We start from the raw sequence: 20,881 nt of genomic DNA on the forward strand, positions 1-20,881 counted from the left end.
CTGAGACACTACCTGCCATGTTGCATGGGTGGAGTGTGCTATAGTTTTCCTCTATCATTTACCTACTGAAGGCATCCAGGTTGTTGCTAGGTTTTAGCCAATACACATAAATCTGCAATAAATATCCTTGTACATATAACTTTTTGTACTGGTGGTTTTATGTCTGAATGTTCTATCTCAAAATTGGAATTGCTGCTTCAAGCCACCAAGGAGCTCTCGTCACCAGCCAGACCCATTCTCCTCACTCCCCACTTTCACCGAATGGTTTTGTCTTTTACCTGATTAAGAAAATGAAAGTTATCTCACGTGATGGCTGCATGTCCATTTCAAAGTATCTTGGTTTTCATCCTTCCTCTTTCTTTATGCTTTTCTCTAAGGAAAAGTGTCCCTCCCTTCTCCATGCATTCATTTAACTAGCATTTGCTGAGCTCCTTCTATAAGACTGGCCCTGTGCCAGTGGCTACAGATATGGAGATAAACAGGAATTGGTCCCTGCACACACAGTGCCGGTTACCTATCCTGGAGTTTACTTCTTATGGCCTCTCTCTTATCTCTTCACTTTTTTTTTTTTTAGATGGACACTCGCTCTGTCACCCAGTTTGGAGTGCAGTGGCGCAATCTTGGCTCACTGCAACCTCCGCCTCCTGGGTTCAAGTGATTCTCCTGCCTCAGCCTCCTGAGTAGCTGGGACTATAGGTGCAAGCAACCACACCCAGCTAATTTTTGTATTTTTAGTAGACACGGGGTTTCACCATGTTGGCCAGGCTAGTCTCGAACTCCTGACCTCAAGTGATGAGGCTGCCTCGGCCTCCCAAAGTGCTAGGATTACAGGCATGAACCACCGCACCCAGCCACTTCAGACACTTACTATTGTGTTTTCCCTTCAGCCTGCGTGTGTGCTCTCATCCTTCCTCTGAGGATAGTTTGCCTGGACCCAGCTTCCCTTTCACACTACTGTCCTGACACTTTTCCTTTATTGCCAGACTTCCCAGTGGTGGCCTTGGCTCACTGCCCCTGCTGTTTCTCATCTCATTTTCTCTTTGTCTCACGTGTCCATGTGAAGAGACCACCAAACAGGCTTTGTGTGAGCAACAAGGCTGTTATTTCACCTGGGTGCAGGTGTGCTGAGTCTGAAAAGAGAGTCAGCAAAGGGTGGTGGATTATCATTAGTTCTTATATGTTTTGGGATAGGTGGTCGAGTTAGGAACTGTGTTTTGTGGGCAGGGGGTGGATCTCACAAAGTACATTCTCAAGGGTGGGGAGAATTACAAAGAAACTTCTTAAGGGTGGGGAGATTACAAAGTACATTGATCAGTTAGGGTGGGGCAGAAACAAATTACAATGGTGGAATGTCATCAGTTAAGGCTATTTTCACTTCTTTTGTGGATCATCAGTTGCTTCAGGAAGTCTGGATGTATACGTGCAGGTCACAGGGGATATGATGGCTTAGCTTGGGTTCAGAGGCCTGACATTCCTGTCTTCTTAAATTAATAAGAAAAATAAAACAAAATAGTGGTAAAGTGTTGGGGTGGCAAAAATTTTTGGGGGTGGTATGGCGAGATAATGGGCGATGTTTCTCAGGGCTGCTTCGAGCAGGATTGGGGTGGCATGGGAACCTACAATGGGAGAGATTCAACTGAAGAAAGATTTTGGGGTAAGGGGTGATATTGTGGGGTTGTTGGAAGGAGCATTTGTCGTATAGAATTATTGGTGATGGCCTGGATGCGGTTTTGTATGAATTGAGAAACTAAACGAAAGACACAAGTTCCAAATAAAAGAAGGAGAAAAATAGGTATTAAAGGACTAAGAATTGGGAGTACCCAGGACGTCCAATTAGAGAGTATCCAAGGGGTTTCAGTGTTATTGTTTGCTTGATTGGTGAGTTTTTGGGCTCTATCCTTGAGATTTTTTATGTTGTTATATACCGGGCCAGATTGATTTAGGTAAAAACAACACTCTTCATTTAAAAATATACAAAGTCCTCCTTTTTCAGCAGTGAGTAAATTGAGTCCTCAGCAATTTTGGAGGAAAGAGAAATGCAAAGCCAGCAATTGTTTGTTAAAGAAGGATTAGAAATGGCTAGGAGAGAGTGAGATTGATAGTGTGGTGGAGATAGCTGGGGAGAGGTAGAGGGTGGCATAAGAACGGGAACCAGAATAAGAGTGAGTATAAAAGTAAAGACTAGGACTTCATCAGTGTGAAAGTATTGGAGTGTACTTTGTCACTGAGGATCTTCTATCCACTTAAACAGAGACTTAAGGGTGGCAGTTTGAGGTAAAACCAGGCGCCACTGAATACCAAGAGCCTGAGAAACTGAGGTGGGAAGGCCAAACTGAGGAATTATGTCTGACAGAAGGGAAGAATTGACCACGGTGGCCTTCTCAGACCTCGTGGGAAAGACCTCTACCCATCCAGTGAAAGTGTCTACCTAGACCAGGAGGTATTTTAGTTTCCTGACTCGAGCATGTGAGTAGTCAATTTGCCAGTCCTGGGTGGGGGCAAATCCATGAGCTTGATGTGTAGGGAAGGGAGGGGGCCTGAACAATCCCTGAGGAGTAGTAGAATAGCAGATGGAACAACTAAGAAGTGATTTCCTTGAGGATAGATTTCCACGATGGAAAGGAAATGAGAGATTCTAAGAGGCGGGCTAGCGGCTTGTAACCTACATGGAAGAGGTTATGAAATGACGATAGAATAGAATGGGCCTGTGAGACTGGAAGGAGATATTTTCCTTGGTCCAAGAACCATTTGCCTTGTGTGGGAAGAGACTGATAGGTGGAAGTTTCAGTGGGGGAGTAGGTGGGAGTGACCAGATGAGAAGGAGAAAAACTGGCCGTGAGGGACAGAAGTTAGAAAGCTAGCTGCTTTTTTAGCTACCTTATCAGCATAAGCGTTGCCCTGAGTGATGGGATCTGATGCCTTTTGATGGCCCTTGCAGTGTAAGACTCCAGCTTCCTTTGGAAGTAAAGCAGCCTTGAGAAGAGTTTTTATTAAAGAGGCATTAATGATGGAGGACCCTTGTGTAGTGAGGAAACCTCTTTCAGCCCATATAACAGCACAGTGGTGCAAGATATGGAAGGCATATTTAGAGTCAGTATAAATACTGACGCCTAGTCCTTTTGCAAGAGTGAGGGTTCGAGTTAAGGCAATGAGTTCGGCTTGCTGAGAGGTAGTGGAGAGGGGCAGAGCAGTAGCCTCAATGACAGATGTGGGATATACTACAGCATAGCCTGCCTTTGCTGGTGTGTGGTGAACTGCCTGGTGGAACTGCCATCAATAAACCAAGTGTGATCAGGGTGAGGAACAGGAAAGAAGGAAATATGGGGAAATGGAGTGAATGTCAGGTGTATCAGAGAAATGCAGTCATGGGGGTCAGGTGTGGTATCAGGAATAATGAGGGAGGCCAGATTGAAGTCCAGGCCAGGAACAATGGTTAACTGTGGGAGACTCAACAAAGACTGAGTACAGTTGAAGGAGCCAGGGTTGGGGAGGGGAGGAGAAAGTATACGTGTCAGGTGTGAGGAAGAAAATAGATTTTGGAAGTTATGAGAACTGTAGAGAGTGAGTTGAGCATAGTTTGTGATTTTTAGGGTGTCTAAAAGTATTAGGGTGGCAGCAGCCACTGCACAGAGACATGATGGCCAGCCTAAAATAGTAAGGTCAAGTAGTTTGGACAAAAAGGTTACAGGGCGTGGTCCCGGCTCTTGTGTAAGAATTTTTACCACACAGCCCTGTACTTTGGCTGTATGTAATGAAAAGGGTTGGGATGAGTTAGGGAAAGCCAGCGTGGGGGCAGCTTCTAGGGCTGTTTTTAAGGAACAGAAAGAGGAGTGGCGAAAGGATTTAGGATCTATGGAGTTAGCTAGGTTTGGTTTTGTGAGTTTATATAATGGTTTTGTTAGGACGGCAAAACCAGGTATCTAAAGGCGAAAGTATCCTACCATGCCCAGGAAGGAAAGGAGTTGTAGTTTTGTAGAAGGGGTTGGGGTTTGGGAGATTCGCCAGACATGATCAGCAGGGAGAGCACGTGTTTTCATGAAGAATTATGTAGAGATAGGCAATGGATGAGGAAGAAATTTGGGCTTGACTGAAGTAATGGGGGCTGTCTGTGAAGCCTTGCAGCAGTACAGCCCAGGTAATTTGCTGAGCCTGATGGGTGTCAGGGTCAGTCCAAGTGAAAGCGAAGAGAGGCTGGGATGAAGGGTGCAAAGTAATAGTAAAGAAAGCATGTTTGAGATCCAGAACAGAATAATGGGTTATGGAGGGGTTGTGGAGGGAGGTATTGAGCATAGGAGAGTATACAGTGTTGGCACCATGGGGTGGATAGGTAAGACAATTTGGTTGATAAGGCACAGATCCTGAACTAACCTGTAAGGCTTGTCCGGTTTTTGGACAGGTAAAATGGGGGAATTTTAGGGAGAGTTTATAGCCTTTAAAAGGCCATGCTGTAACAGGCAAGTGATAACAGGCTTTAATCCTTTTAAAGCCTGCTGTGGGATGGGATATTGGCGTTGAGCAGGGTAAGGGTGATTAGGTTTTAATGGGATGGTAAGGGGTGCATCATTTGTCACCAAGGAGGGAGTAGAGGTATCCTATACTTGTGGATTAAGGTGGGGGGATGTGAGAGGAAGATGCGAAGGAGGCTTTGGGTTGGGAAGAAGGGTGGCAATGAGATGTGGCTGTAGTCCAGGAATAGTCAGGGAAGCAGATAATTTAGTTAAAATGTCTCAACCAAAAAAGGGAACTGGGCAGGTGGGGATAACTAAAAAGGAGTGCATAAAAGAATATTGGCCAAGCTGGCACCAGATTTGGGGAGTTTTAAGAGGTTTAGAAGCCTGGCAGTCAATACCCACAACAGTTATGGAGGCAAAGGAAATAGGACCTTGAAAAGAAGGTAATGTGGAGTGGGTAGCCTCCATATTGATTAAGAAGGGTACGGACTCACCCTCCACTGTAAGAGTTACCCGAAGCTCAGCATCCGTGATGGTTCAGGAAGTTTCCAAGGCGATTGGGCAGCATCAGTCATCAGCCGCTAAGTCGAGAAGATCTGGGAAGGAGTCAGTCAGAGAGCCTTGGGCCAGAGTTCCAGGGACTCTGGGAGTGGCTGCTGGGTGAGTTGGACAGTCCAATTTTCAGTGGGGTCCCACACAGATGGGACACGTCTTAGGAGGAATCGCGGGCTGTGGGCATTCCTTGGCCCAGTGGCCAGATTTCTGGCACTTGTAGCAAGCTCCTGGGGGAGGAGGTTCTGGAGGAACCCCTGGCAGCTGTGGTTCAGGCATTTGGAAGTTCTTTGTGCTGGAGATGTGGCTGGGGTTTGTCTCACAGTGGAGGCAAGGAATTGCAACTCAGAAATACATTGCTACTTGGCTGCCTCTACTCTATTACAGTACACCTTGAAGGCGAGGTTAAGTCCTGTTGTGAGGTTTGAGGGTTGGAATCTAATTTTTGGAGCTTTTTCTAATGTTGGGAGCAGATTGGGTAATAAAATGCATATTGAGAATAAGACGGTCTTCCTCTGGGGGCCTTCCTCTGGGGTCTAGGTCAGGAAAGTGTCTAAGGGTTGTTGTCAAATGGACCATGAACTGGGTTTTTATATTTGATGAAAAAGAGCCTAAATGCTAACTGATTTGGGAGAGGTCGGATAAAGAAAAAAGGAGCATTAACCTTGACTGTGCCTTTAGCTCCAGCCATCTCTTTAAGAGGAAATTGTTGGACAGTTGGGGGAGGGCTAGTTGTGTAACGAAACTGTAAGCCAGACTGGGTGTGAGGAGGGGAGGTGATAGAAAGATTATAGGGTGGGGGAGCAGAGGCTGAGGAAGAATTGGGACCTGGCTTGGCCTGGTAAGGAGCAGCCTGGGGAGAAGGAGAGAGGTCAGATGAGTCCGTAGAAAAGAAGGATTCAAAGGACTCAGAGCTTGGGGTGGAGACTGAAGGAACAGACAGGAGAGAAAGAAGAAAGATTTGGGACACATCTCATTGGGAGCAGAGACTCGGGAGGGACCAACGTGTAAAAGAATGCCTGGATGTCAGGCACCTCAGACCATTTGCCCATTTTTCGACAAAAATTATCTAGGTCTTGTAGGATGGAAAAATCAAAAGTGCTGTTTTCCGGCCATTTAGAACCATTGTCGAGTTTGTATTGGGGCCAAGCAGTGTTGCAGAAGAAAATAAGATGCTTAGATTTTAGGTCAGGCGAGAGTTGAAGAGGTTTTAAGTTCTTGAGAACATAGGCTAAGGGAGAAGAAGGAGGAATGGAGGGTGGAAGGTTGCCTATAGTGAAGGAGGCAAGTTTAAAGAGAAGGGTAGAGACATGGAGCGGGGGGAGGGGAGCAGCCCTGGGCTGCAACGTGGGTGAGCAGCCAAAGCAGGCATCCCTGCAGTTGACTTGCCACCAAGGGAATGTGGGTGAATGACCAAGGCAGGCGTCCCCGCGGAGATCAGACACCAATGGAACATGGGTGAATAATCAGAGAGGCGTCCCCACAATGATTAAACACCAAGGGAAGCCTGCCTTCCCGAGTCCATGACCGGCACCGGAGTTTTGCATCCACGGATAAAATGTGTCTCCTTTGTCTCTACCAGAAAATGAAAGGAATTGAAATTAAGAGAAGGGAGAGATTGAAGGGTGGCACCAAGATTGAAAGGAGAAAGAGGTTGAAGGATAGTGAGAGAAGTTGGAGAAGAGAGTAAAAAGAGGCCGCTTACCTGATTTAAAATCGGTGAGATGTTCCTTGGGCTGGTTGGTCTGAGGACCCGAGGTCGTAAGTGGATCTCTTCATGGAGTGAGGGTGAGGACAGGGGACTGGTCTTCTGAAGGAGTCCCACTGACCCAGGTCTTTGGCACCAAATGTTTCACATGTCCGTGTGAAGAGACCACCAAACAGGCTTTGTGTGAGCAACATGGCTGTTATTTCACCTGGGTGCAGGTGGGCTGAGTCTGAAAAGAGAGTCAGCAAAGGGTGGTGGATTATCATTAGTTCTTATAGGTTTTGGGATAAGCAGTGGAGTTAGGAACAGTGTTTTGCAGGCAGGGGATGGATCTCACAAAGTACATTCTCAAGGGTGGGGAGAATTACAAATAATCTTCTTAAGGGTGGGGGAGATTACAAAGTACATTGATCAGTTAGGGTGGGGCAGAAACAAATTACAATGGTGGAATGTCATCAGTTAAGGCTATTTTCACTTCTTTTGTGGATCTTCAGTTGCTTCAGGCGATCTGGATGTATACGTGCAGGTCACAGGGGATATGATGGCTTAGCTTGGGCTCAGAGGCCTGACACTCTTCTCCCCTTGTAACCTGGGCTCTGCACTGCCCCCTCCCATACTCTACTGAAACTACTGTCTAGGAAATCAACAATTAACTACAAATCTCAGTCCAAAGGACCCTTCCCATGCTTCATGGTGCTCAACATCTCTGCACTTCAGTCCTACTGAACTCCTTTTCCTCCTCCCCCTTCTTCTCCTCTTCCTCCTCCTCCTCTCCCTCCTCCTCTTCCTCCTTTTCCCCTTCAAAAAGTATGGTATCCTTACTTTAATTGCAAATGATAGAAAACCTAACTCAAACTAATTTTTTTTTTATTTTTTTGAAACAGGGTCTTACTCCGACGCCCAGGCTGAAGTGCAGCAGCCAAATCTCGGCTCACTACAATCGCTGTCTCCTGTGTTCAAGCGATTCTTCTGCCTCAGCCTCCCAAGTAGCTGGCATTACAGGCTCCCACCACTACACCTGGCTAATTTTTGTATTTTTAGTCGAGACGGAAATGTTGAGACCATGTTGGTCAGGCTGGTCTCAAACTGCTGACTTCAAGTGATCCACCCACCTCAACTGTCTAAAGTGCCGAGACTACAGGAGTGAGCCACTGCACCTGGCCCTAACTCAAACTAATTTAAACCTAAAGAATACTATGTAGTAAAAGTATAAATATGTGCATGGAAATGATAAACTCCACACTCACGATAATTATTAGTTCAGTGGGGGCCGGGTGCAGTGGCTCATGCCCATAATCCCAGCACTTTGGGAGGCCTAGGCAGGCAGATCACTTGAGGTCAGGAGTTCGAGACCAGCCTGGCCAACATAGTAAAACCCTGTCTCTACTAAAAAAAAAAAAAAAAAAATTAGCTGGGCATGGTGGCAGGCACCTATAATCCCAGCTACCGGCCACTCAGGAGGGAGGCTGAAGCAGGAGAATAGCTTGAACGTGGGAGACAGGGGTTGCAGTGAGCCAAGATTGTGCTGGTGCACTCCAGCCTGGGCAACAGAGCAAGACTCTGTCTCTCAAAAAAAAAAAAAAAGGAAATGTTATCGCTAGGCATGTGACAGAAATGTTTAACATGTGGAGAAAATTAGCAGCAGGTCCATGAAAACTGACAAATGAATAAACAAAGCAATTATTGATTCTAAGAAAATGAGTTGTACATAAAAGGAGACATGTTTGTAGTATACTATGTGCCTCAACAGTAAACAATAGTTACATAAGAATACTGTACATGTGGACTATTGTCTTTCTAAAACACTGTGGTATTATCTATGTTGAGAGATTACAGGAGTAGGGTAGGCAGGGATGGAATGAGAAAGCTACATCCTTATCTAGCACAGTGAGATGTCATCCCTAGAGTCCCAACTATTGTGGCAGCTGAGGCGGCAGGATCGCTTGAGCCCAGGACTTTGAAGCTGCAGCCATGATTGCACCACTGCACTCCAGCCTGGGTGACAGAGCAAGACCTCATCTTTAAAACAAATCAATTAATAAGACTGCAAAATCAAGACATAGCAAACAATAAAGATATTATTTAGACATGTCAAATTTGAATACCAGGGAAGCATCAAGAGGACTTGAGAATGGTTGCCTCTGAGGTGGCAACCTGGGGAATATAGGGTGGGGAGGGATAAAATACTCCTAAAAATAAGTTTTTTGTTTGTTTGGAATTTTTTGGGTGTTTTTTGTTGTTTCTGTTTTTTGTTTTTTTGAGACAGAGTCTTGCTCTGTCACCCAGGCTGAAGTGCAGTGGCACAGTCTTGGCTCACTGCAACTTCCGCCTCCCCTTCCGCCTCCGCCTCCGCCTTGAACCCTGAGGCAGGGTTCAAGTGATTCTCCTGCCTCAACCTCCAAAGTAGCTGGGATTACAAGCGTGTGCCACCATATCCAGCGATAATCCCAGCTAATTTTTGTATTTTTAGTGGCAACGGGATTTCACCATGTTGGCCAGGCTCAGACTTCTGACCTCAAGTTATCCGCCTGCCTCAGCCTCCAAAAGTACTGGGATTACAGGCGTGAGCTACCATGCCTGGCCCACTCAACCAACTGTAAACTAGAAAATGTTTAAATTTACCTATAGCCTGGAAGCACTGTCTCCCCACTTCCCCACCCTCTGCCCACTTCAAATTGTCCTGCCTTTCTGGACCAAACCAATGTATTTCTCAAATGTATTTGATTGATGTCTCATGCCTCCCTAAAATGTATAAAATCAAGCTGTACCCCGACCACCTTGGGCACATGTTCTGAGGACCTCCTGAGGGCTGTGTCATGGGTCATGGTCACTCATGTTTGGCACAGAATAAATATCTTCAGATATTTTACAGAGTTTAACTGTTTTTGTTGACATACTTAGTAAAAAATAAAATAGGTTTTCCCAGAGTCAAACCATAAAGAAAAAAAAGTTTTTAGGCAGGGTGTGGTGGCTTACACCTGTAATCCCAGCATTCTGGGAGGCCGAGGCAGGAGGATCACAAGGTCAAGAGATGGAGACCATCCTGGCCAACATGGTGAAACCCCATCTCTACTAAAAGTATAAAATTTAGTTGGGCGTGGTGGCACGAGACTTTAGCTCCAGCTACTTAGGAGGCTGAGGCAGGAGAATTGCTTGAACCCGGTAGGAAGAGGTTGCAGTAAGCCGAGATCATGCCACTGTACTCCAGCCTGGCCACTGAGCAAGACTCCGACTCAAAAAAAAAAAAAAGAAAAAACGGAATTAAAACATTTTTTATTCCCTTAAAAAGGATTGTAGACCCTAGGCATTATGTCTACTATGTTTGAGGCATATGTTGTTCCTGCCTGATTTAGGCTTGGATGGAATAGTTTCTTTGACTTAATCATGGGAAATGATGATTAAATTATATTAATTAAGTTATAGCCAGGGGTTGGTGGTGCTACCCTAGAGTTTGGGAATGGGGTCCATCCCACCCAGATGGAATTTCTGCCGTATGATGGGAGAGACAGTGAGATTGATGCCAAAGAAATAATCAAAATACCCACTGCAGATGTGAACAATTAAAAGAAGAAAAAAGCCCAAAAAATTATCAAGTAGCATATGAACAGATGCTAGCTGGTAATCAAGGATAAGCAAAATAAACAACAATGAGATACTTTTCACCCATGAAATTGACAAAAATTTAAGTTTAATAATATCCAGATCTGATGAAGTATAGAGAAAAGGGTGCTCCAATAGCTCCAATATATTGTTGGTGGGAATCTAAATTGGTATGCCCTTTTTGGAGGACAACTTGGTAGTAGCTATTAAAATTTTAAATGTACATACCTTCATCCCCCCAATCCAATTTCTAAGTATCTAAATATCTAACATAGGGAAACATGATCAGTATTTGCACAAAAAAGCAGGTGCAAGGACATTCATGGCAGCATTGTTCATGATAATAAACATTTTTAAGCAGCCTTACAATTCATGAATAATAGTCCTGTGGTTAAATAAACTATGTTAAATACATACTCTGGGCCAGGCACAGTGGCTCACGCCTGTAATCCCAGCACTCTGGGAGGTCGAGGCCGGTGGATCACTTGAGGTCAGGAGTTTGAGACCAGCTGGCCAACATGGTTAAACCTCACCTCTACTAATAATGCAAAAACTAGCCGAGTGTGTTGGGGGCCGCCTATAATCCCAGCTACTCGGGAGGCTGAGGCGGAAGAATCGCTTGAACCCAGAAGGCTGAGGTTCCAGTGAGCCGAGATCGTTCCATTGCACTTCAGCTTGTGTGACAGAGCCAGACTCCATCTCAAAAAAAAAAAAAAAAAACTACAGAATATGATATGATGCAGTAGTTATACAAAACAAAGTAGATCAATTTGTACTGACATGAAAACAGCTATAACACATATTTTAAATTGAAACAAGAGAAAACCCAAGTTACATATTGTCTGAATCTGCTATGGCTGCCGTAACAAAATACCACAGTCCAGTGGCTTAAACAACAACAATTTATTTTCTCACAGTTCTGGAGGCTACAAGTCTAAGATTAAAGTGTCAGCATGGTTGGTTTCTTCTGAGACCTCTTTGCTTGGCTTACAAATTGCTGTTTTCTCATTGTGTCCTCACATGGCCTCTTCTCTGGGCATGTGCATCTCTGGTGTCTCTTCCTTTTCCAATAAGGGCTCCAGGTCTATTGGATCAGGGCCCCATCCCAGTGACCTCATTTAACCTTAATTACCTCTTTTTTTTTCTTTTTTTTGTTTTAAGATGGAGTCTGGCTCTGTGGCCCAGACTGGATAGAGTGCAGTGAGGTGATGTTGGCTCACCGCAACCTCTACCTCCCAAGTTCAAGCAATTCTCCTGCCTCAGCCTCCTGAGTAGCTGGGACTACAGGTGTGTGCCACCATGCCTGGCCAATTTTTTTATTTTTAGTAGAGATGGGTTTTCACCATGTTGGCCAGGCTGGTCTCAAACTCCTGATGTCGGGTGATCTACCTACCTTGGCCTCCCAAAGTGCTGAGATTACAGGCATAAGCCACCACACCTGGCCCTTAATTACACCTCTATTTATTATTATTTTTTTAGAGATGTAGTCTTGCTCTGTCACCCAGGCTGGAGTGTGCAGTGGTGACATTTCAGCTCACTGCAACATTTACCTCCCAGGTTCAAGCGATCCTTGTGCCTCAGCCTCCCATGTAGCTGGGACTACATGCCTGGCTAATTTTTGTATTTTTAGTACAGATGGGGTTTTACCATGTTGGCCAAGCTGGTCTCAAACTCCTGACCTCCAGTGATCAGCCTGCCTCAGCCTCCCGAAGTGCTGGGATTACAGATACGAGCCATCACGCCCGGCTTTAATTACCTTTTCAGAGGCCCTGTCTCCAAATATATTCACATTGCAGGTTAGGGTTAGGGTTTCAATACATGAATTTTGGGGGGACCACAATTCAGCCCACAGCACATATACATATGTATGTGTGTGTCTCATTTCTATAAATAAACCAAGGACACACAACCAAGTTACATGTTTTCAAAGATACATATCCTAGATTTATATTGATATGCTAATATTATATGTTCTATGTATTCTACATATATATAGTACATTTATATATGTACATTATATATTGTACATTAGGCATAATTTTGTGTATACAAACATCTCAGAAGCACACTCAGCAACTTTATATGGTAATATCCTCTAGGGAGGGAGATGAGATTGAGGGAGGCTGATGGGAGCTTTATGTTATTTTTTTGTTTGAAAATTTTTTACATCAAACCTTATATGCAAATACTGTGCCATACATCAAAAAGTACAAAACAGAAACTTGCCTGAGGACACACAGCCCTTCCACGGCAGAGCCTGGACCTGCGGTTGGCAAAGACCCAGATCATTCCATTCTTTCTGGTTCACACTACCCGAGTTTACCTTTTTACCAACAGCCTCTACCCACCACCCTGGTTATTGCATATCACTCGCCTTTTCTTCATCACCAAGTATCCTGAAGTATCACACTCACCTGTCATTCCTCATGCCAGGAGTCTCACTGTCACCCGGGCTGGAGTGCAGTGATATGATCTCAGCTCACTGCAACCTCCACCTCCCGGGTTCAAACAATTCTGCTGCCTCAACCTCCCAAGTAGCTGGGACTACAGGCGCCCACCACCATGCCCAGCAAATTTTTGTATTTTTGTAGAGACAAGGTTTTGCCATCTTGGCCAGGCTGTTCTTGAACTCCTGACCTCAGGCAATCTGCCTGCCTCGGCCTCCCAAAGTGTTGGGATTACAGGTGTCAGCCACCTCGCCCGAACTTCACTTACTTTTCTGACCTTTATTTCCTAGCATTCTCCCAAATACACCCACTACTTGTCCTTTCAACCCTTTAATATGCTTTTCACACTCTCTAAATGTAATTTGTAGCTGGAATTCCAACACTTCTAGAGTTGCCAGATAAATACAAGACACCTAAAGTTGAATTTCAGATAAACAACAAATGATTTTTGGTGTATGTCTTTCCAATTTAACTGGATGGGCTGGACACGGTGGCTCATGCCTATAATCCCAGCAATTTGGGAATCCCAGACGGGCAGATTACTTGAGCTCAGAAGTTCAAGACCAGCCTGGGCAACATGGTGAAACCTCGTCTCTACAAAAAATACAAAATTTAACCAGGCGTGGTCGCATACACCTGTGGTCCCAGCTACTTGGGAGGCTGAGGTGGGAGGATGGCTTAAGCTTAGGTCGAGGTTGCAGTGAGCCGTGATCGCACCACCACACTCCAGCTTGAGTGACAAAGCAAGATCCTAACTGGATGTCCACATTTTTATTTGCTAAATCTGGCAACGCTATTCCCCACACTTTGTACCCCTAATACAGTTAGCACTTTCTGTTTTACATAATTGTTACTTGTGTTCACACAAGAATTAAAAGTTCTGATCAGGCAGGCAGGATATGGGTCTTTGTATCATCCATAAGGTTGGGCACACAGTAGTAGTTTCCCAGGAAGTATTTGCTGAACTCAATGACAGAATGTTTTACAAGGATACAGGAAAATTGCTCCTCTCATTCCTTACCTCATTCCCACCTCCAGCAGTTGTTCTTGATTTTGACTAACTAGGTATTAGTTACCTAATCCAAGCCCTTTTACATTATAACTCCATGTACATAGACTTATACCAGTTCAAATGGGCTAACTGAAATATAGAGTCTGGTTTGGGTAATCTAAGGGTTCTAGTCTTGGCTCTCCGATTGACTAATGGTACAGTATTAGTCTAATTTCATCTCTTCAAGCTTCAGCTTTTCATCTATAAAACAGTAACAAGAAATGCCTTATACAACACTCATGATTAAGTCAGATAATCCATGTCAAGCACTAAGCATATAGTAACGGCTCAATGTATGCTAAGTATTACAATATTGAATCTTGGGAGCTTTCCACTTATCGATTCATTAATTTGGTCAAAAAATCTTTGTTGCAGCTTTTATGTGCATTAGCAGGGAACTGTGCTGGTGATGGAAATAGTGATGGGTAAAATAGGCTTATGCCCATTTTCATAGCTCTATCTACCAGATATAGCCAATAGTTTTTTTTAAAAAAAGAACAAATATGTAATTACAAACTGTAAAATGTTCCATGAAGGGAAATACTGGGGGGCTGTAAGAATTTATAAAAGGGGCCCTGAGATAGCTCAGGAAGGGCTTCCTTGAGAAATGATGGTTGGCATTAATTGAAAACACCATATGCCAGTGTATTCGTTTGCTAGGGCTGCCAATAACAAAGTACCACAGACTAGGTGGCCTAAACAACAGACATTTATTGTCTTAACAATTCTGGTGGCTAGAATTCCATGATCAAGGTGTGGTTACCTTGAGGTCTGTCTCTTTGGTTTGTACATGGCTGTCTTCTCCCTGTGTTTTCACAAAATGATGTAGGAAAGAAAGGCTAATCTATAACCAGAGGAACAAAGGCAGCTGCCTGTTATGTGGCTCAGGTTCCATAATGACATTCCTTTAAGGCGCAAAATAATTTAAAGTTCCAACAGCTTTGATTTTGAATTAACGTTCACAGCATTAAACCATCAAAGAGTAAGACCCAGCAGCTTTGTCTAGCATGTTTTAACAGCTTGACATATTTACATACTGTATCATTCTCACCCGTCTTAAGTGTACGATTTTTAGTACATGTATAGTGCAACCATCCCCACAATCCAGTTTGGAGGCATTTCCATCCCACCGAAAAGATCCCGAATACCTGTTTGCTATCAATCCCCTGGCTGGTTCCCACTTGCAGACCCAGGTTTGCCTAATTATTTTCAGTGTTTTTGCTAAGTCGAAATGACCTTACAGATCCAACATAACTCTCAAAAGGAAGTCAGGACTAGGATCCCAATGAATATCAATATGAAGCATATGTTCATCAGTACACCAAAGTATGTCAAGGCTGGGTCTGTATGTGAGAAATTCCTTAATCCATTGCCTGAGCAAAAACACAGGTTGGCTGCTCCACATAAAACTTATTTTCTAAATGGGGCAAAAGCAGTAAGCGCGTGCCCCCATCCCCGGCAGGCGTGCATCCGAGTAGGAGGTAAGTGCACTGCATGTGGCCGAATTTGATGAGTAATGTGCATCCACGACAGATCACGGCGCTGCTGTGTGCGCCTGCGCAGCTTCGCGAGCGCCTAGATACAAGTAGCCCAAACCCCGGCTCGAGATCCGTCTGTTCAGCTGTTGTGGCGCCGCCGTTTCGGATCTGAGCGCCTACCCGTGACACCCAGAAAACCCAGGCCTGGCAAGTAAACCCTCTACCCCCTCACTTTCTCTACCCAGCGCTCACAAGGCGCAACAAGATGACAAGGCCACGCGCCCGGGCCACCAGGAAAGCCGCTGTCCCGCTTAGCCACACCCCTTTGGTCGCTAAAATGCCTAGTCCCTGCCCCTGGGGCCAACGCCAGCAGCCACGTATCACGTTTGTACGTGTCTCGGCCTAAAAGCGGAAGTTACGCAGGGACTCGCGAGCGCTGTGGCGGCCCTGAAAGGATATAGGCCGTGGAGGGAAGGGGGCGGGCAGACGGCATAGGAAGGCGCCGGAAGTGGTCCCGCAGAGGCGGGGTGGGAGTGGGGCTGCCGAGGCAGTGCACTTGGCTGTAGCTGGGCGCCTCGGTTAGGTGCGCTGTCAGTCCTTTCCGAGTGCCTGGCCCAGTCTCTCCCGCCTCGGCCCAACATGGACTTCAGAGAAATTCTCATGATAGCTTCCAAGGGACAAGGTGTCAACAATGTGCCGGTAAGTAGCTGGGGTATCAATGTAGGGGACCCTAGTCTTCCAAGTTCGGAATGTGTGTGGCCCATGGAACTTCTAGGCAGCCGCCTGTCGGCTGCGGGAGAGGAAAGACCCGGACGCCTTATTTCCTTTTCCTGGGTTTATACTCTTGGGAACTCGGGAGAAAAGAGCTTGGGACGAGACGCGGGAGCCTTCCTGTGAATGGGTTTCGCCGGCTTATTTACCCCTGCAACAGGGACTTTGCGGTTTGGGTGTTGTAGCTAGAATTGTGTGAAAGCCGTGAGTGAGCTGTGCTTGGCACGCAGTGGATTCTAGCGCTGGTAGTTTTTGGCTTCGACATAAACTTCAGCCCAGAGATTGGGAAGGAAATATGTATGTAAGGGAGTTAGGGGGTTTGGGGTCCTTGGCTTGATAGCTTTTTGGCTGGCTTCTCATCGATCTTCAAGTCAAACGTTTAGTGATTTCTTGAAAGAATTCTCTGACTCGGCCCCACCCACTCAGCCACCGAGGTGATTAAATTATCACCTCCCAGGGGATGGGTATAATCTTTTGGGAAGAGAAGTTTAGCAGATTCCACGAAATCCTTGGCCAACAGAATAGGTGAGCTAGTTTCAGCTTCTGTTTACTTGTAGCCTTCCAGATTTAAGTCTTTGTTTAAAATCTAGGTCCCATTTGCTCAGTAGATGTTTGTCAATTCGCTTACAGTCGCAAGAGCGGTGTAAGACTTAAATGGTAAAGTGGTGGAGAGCGCCTGGTTTCTGGGGGTTGTGGCTGTTTTGCATAAGCTAATCATTTCCAGATCTTCAGATAGTACCCACAGCACAGCTGTAAACCGATAAGTTGCATGGTGATGCCTGCGGTTTGAGCAGTGAGGTGTAGAACTAAAACGGCTCTCAAAGTTAATTCAGCTAGAATTTATTGAGCTCCGACGAAGTGCTCTGCATTTCCTAGATATTCGTATATTGCAATATTCGTTTTTTTCTCTTCTGCCGCTTTTTTTTTTGTCTTCTGAGGCTAGTTCATTCTTTTATCCCTTTGAAAATATTGATCTGAAAAAGATCTATATTTATGTTTATAAATATATGTATATATACACACACAGCCATCCCTTATCCCAAGAACTCTGAATAACCATTCCTCTAGGCCGTGAGTCATGAGCTTTGCATGTTGAAGGTATAGACTCAAACCTTTGAAACCCAGATCAACAGATTTACTTTCTAGAAGCATCTGTAAATTTTCCAGATGAATCAATATTGGGTCTAGTAACCATTCATCTTTGCATAATTTGGTCTGTATTTCATTCTAGATCTTATTGAATTTCAGTAAAGGTCAAAGATAGTACTAGCTTTGATGCCCAGTACTGTTCTATGGAAGAATCAGAACTAAGTCATTTCTTATTCTGAAAGCCAGTAGCTGCTGGGAGAAAAGCAGACAGATAATCCTAAAGCAGAAAATTTCGAAATATGTGTATATGTCGTAATATATGCATTATCTATGATTGGAATAAAAGAAGAATCAAAAAGGGGAAAAAAGTAATTTAAAATTTGATAGATGGCTGGGCGCAATGGCTCAGGCCTGTAATCCCAGCACTTTGGGAGGCCTAGGCGGGAGAATCACCTGAAGTCAGGAGTTTGAGACCAGCCTGACAAATATGATGAAACCCCGTCTCTACTAAAAATACAAAAATTAGCCGGGCATGGTGGTGTGCGCCTGTAATCCCAGCTACCCGGGAGGCTGAGACAGAATTGCTTGAACCCAGGAGGCGGAGATTGCAGTGAGCTGAGGTCGTGCCATTGCACTCCAGCCTGGGCAACAAGAGCAAAACTTCATTTCAAAAAAAAAAATTAATAGATAATATAGCCGTGTATTTTATGAATCATGCATTCTCTGACCTCTCCCCACCAAAGCTAGTAAGCCTAGAAGTTTGATTTAGTTACCAGCATTATAATTCTTATCTTTTTACATGGAATTAAAGTCACAAAAGAAACTATTGAGGAATAGAGTAAGACTGCAGTTAAACTTCTTTTCTTTTCTTTTTTTTTTTTTTTTTTAAGATAGAGTCTCACTCTGTCATCGGGCTGGAGGCTGGAGTGCGGTGGCATGGTTTCGGCTCACTGCAACCTCCACCTGCTGAGTTCAAGCAATTCTCCTGCCTCAGCCTCCTGAGTGACTGGGACTACAGGCACCTGCCACCACATCAAGCTAACTTTTGTATTTTTGGTAGAGACAGGGTTTCACCATGTTGGCCAGGTTGGTCTTGAACTCCTTCCTCAAGTCGTTTGCCCACCTCTGCTTCCCAAAGTGCTGAAATTACAGGTGTGAGTCACCACACCTGGCCAAATTTCATGCATTACTTGATTTGCTTTAACTTGATTCATCTAACTGTTCTATTTACTTTTTCTTTATCAGCTTAAAGTAATTTGGACACTTTCAAACATAAGGAATGTTAACGCATTTCTAATATACCCAAACCCCGTGTTTAGCATATTAACATTTTCCCATATTTATTCCATCTATTTTAAAAGAAATAAAGCTTTTTTCTTTTTTTGCCATCTGTTTTAAAAGAAATAAAGTGGTTTTTTTTTGTTATCTATTTTAAAAGAAATAAAGCTTTTTCTTTTCTTTTCTTTTTTTTGAGACGGAGTCTCTGTTGCCCAGGCTGGAGTGCAGTGGCGAAATCTTGGCTCACTGCAACCTCCGCCTCCCAGGTTCAAGCCATTCTCCTGCCTCAGCCTCCTGAGTAGCTGGGAATACAGGGGTGCGCCACCACGCCCAGTTAATTTTTTTGTGTTTTTAGTAGAGATAGGGCTGGTATCAAACTCCTGGCCTCAAGTGATCAGCCCACCTCAGCCTCCCAGACTGCTGTGAGTACAGGTGTGAACCACTGAGGCAGGCCTGTCTTGAAATGTTTCTTGACTTGGATGGTAGCTTAAAAGGATACTTGCTTTGTAATAATCTGTTACCCTGTACACTATGTCTATGATATTTCACAATTATAAAAACAAAGAAATAGAGAGTTGGGGACTATCGTATCAATTAACAGCTTTATTTCTGGCCGGGTGCTGTGGCTCACACCTGTAATCCCAGCACTTGGGAGGCCAAGGTGGGCAGATCACTTGAGGTCAGGAGTTTGAGACCAGCCTGGCCAACGTGGTGAAACCCCATCTCTACTATAAATACAAAAATTAGCCAGGCATGGTGGGGCACACCTGTAATCTCAGCTACTCAGGAGGCTGAGGCAGGAGAATGGCTTGAACCTGAGAGGCGGAGGTTGCAGTAAGACAGAGGTTGCAGTGAGTGGAGATCGTGCCACTGTACTCCAGCCAGGGTGACAGAGCGAGACTCTGTCTCAAATGAAAAGAAAAATTAAATTAAAAAAAAAAAGACAGCTACACACCTCCCTGCCCTATACACACCCTGCTGTTATAAATTTACTTGATTAATTGATCTGAGAACCACAGAGGCTTTGCAATAACTAACTAGGCTGCATCTCTCTCTATTGATTGGTTCATTTTTCCCTGTTCGCCAACTTCTTCTCCCACCTTCATTTGGAACCTATCAGAGCTAATGCTCAGAATTTCAGTCTTCAGAGTTCTTAGGTCAGACCTTTACTATGGTAAGGAAATCCAGTGACTAGCAATGATTAGACTAAAATCCAAACACCTGTACAGCCACTTCAGCCCTTCAGACTCTTTGCAGAGCTTTTTGTTGTTGTTTTGAGATGAGTCTCGTTCTGTCACCAGGCTGGAGTGCAGTGGCGCTCACTCTGCTCACTGCAACCTCTACCTTCTGGGTTCAAGTGATTCTCCTGCCTCGGCCTCCCAAGTAGCTGGGATTACAGGCGCATGCCGCCACACCCAGCTAATTTTTGTATTTTTAGTAGAGACGGGCTTTCACCATGTTGGTCAGGATGGTCTCAATCTCCTGAGCTCGTGATCTACCTGCCTCGGCCTCCCAAAGTGCTGGGATTACAGGCGTGAGCCACCACGCCCGGCCAGAGCTTTATTTTTATTTTTATTTTTTGAGACAGAGTCTTCCTCTGTCACCAGGCTGGAGTGCAGTGGCATGATCTTGGTTCACTGTAACCTCTGCCTCCTGGGTTCAAGCCATTCTCTTGGCTCAGCCTCCTGAGTAGCTGGGATTACAGGCAGCCACCACCACGCCCAGCTAATTTTTGTATTTTTAGTAGAGACGGGGTTTCACCATGTTGGCCAGGATGGTCTCGATCTCCTGACCTTGTGATCCACCCGCCTTGGCCTCCCAAAGTGCTGGGATTACAGGCGTGAGCCACCGTGCCCGGCAGAGCTTTATTTTTTAAAGGTACCTATTGTATCTGTCTTGAGAAGCTATGAGTATTTCCTTAATAATCATTTTTTTGTTTCTTTTTAATAGAAATAGTTTTTTATGTTAAAGGTAGGATTGCATCAGGCCCAGAAATATTAGGCACACTATCATTTCCCAGTGGAAAACTGAATACATAATAACTGCTGATCAAGGTGATGAAACAAGTTGTCATCACTGGCTCTGTTTATATATAAAGGAGAAAAGATATTTTTGGTAAACTTGCACTTGATTTTTCTCCCTGGGTTCCAGTAGGAAAAACAAAGTAGTTAACTTGTTTTGGTAGAATACTAGAGCTTAGAATGTGGATTCTTACAGGTTTCACATAGCTATAATTTTTTTTTTTGAGACAAAGTCTCACTCTGTCGCCCAGGCTGGAATGCAGTGATGTGATCTGGGCTCACTGCAATCTCTGCCACCCGAGGTCAAGCGATTCTCCTGCCTCAGCCTCCTGAGTAGCTGGGACTGCAGCCGCACACCACCATGCCCAGCTAACTTTTGTATTTTTAGTTAAGAGATGGGGTTTCACCATGTTGGCCAGGCTGGTCTCGAACTCC

At 44.7% G+C, this 20,881-nt stretch overlaps 2 protein-coding genes across 2 annotated transcripts in view; one reads left to right on the forward strand and one right to left on the reverse strand.

Annotated features, from left to right (window-relative positions):
• The first annotated feature begins 15,707 nt into the window (after positions 1–15,707).
• SPTY2D1 (SPT2 chromatin protein domain containing 1) overlaps positions 15,708–20,881 on the forward strand; it is a 28,073-nt gene continuing 22,899 nt past the window's right edge. Inside the window, exon 1 of the mRNA XM_002821978.5 lies at positions 15,708–15,986. Coding sequence (XP_002822024.2) covers positions 15,927–15,986 — 60 coding nt within the window. The 5' untranslated portion in view covers positions 15,708–15,926. The remainder of the gene's footprint in view (positions 15,987–20,881) is intronic.
• MISFA (mitochondrial sheath formation associated) overlaps positions 16,323–20,881 on the reverse strand; it is a 34,144-nt gene continuing 29,585 nt past the window's right edge. The window contains exon 5 of the mRNA XM_063728514.1: positions 16,323–17,043. The gene's annotated coding sequence lies outside the window, so the exon portion shown is untranslated. The remainder of the gene's footprint in view (positions 17,044–20,881) is intronic.

Source organism: Pongo abelii, chromosome 9 (assembly GCF_028885655.2).
Source record: "Pongo abelii isolate AG06213 chromosome 9, NHGRI_mPonAbe1-v2.0_pri, whole genome shotgun sequence".
Lineage (NCBI taxonomy): Eukaryota > Metazoa > Chordata > Mammalia > Primates > Hominidae > Pongo > Pongo abelii.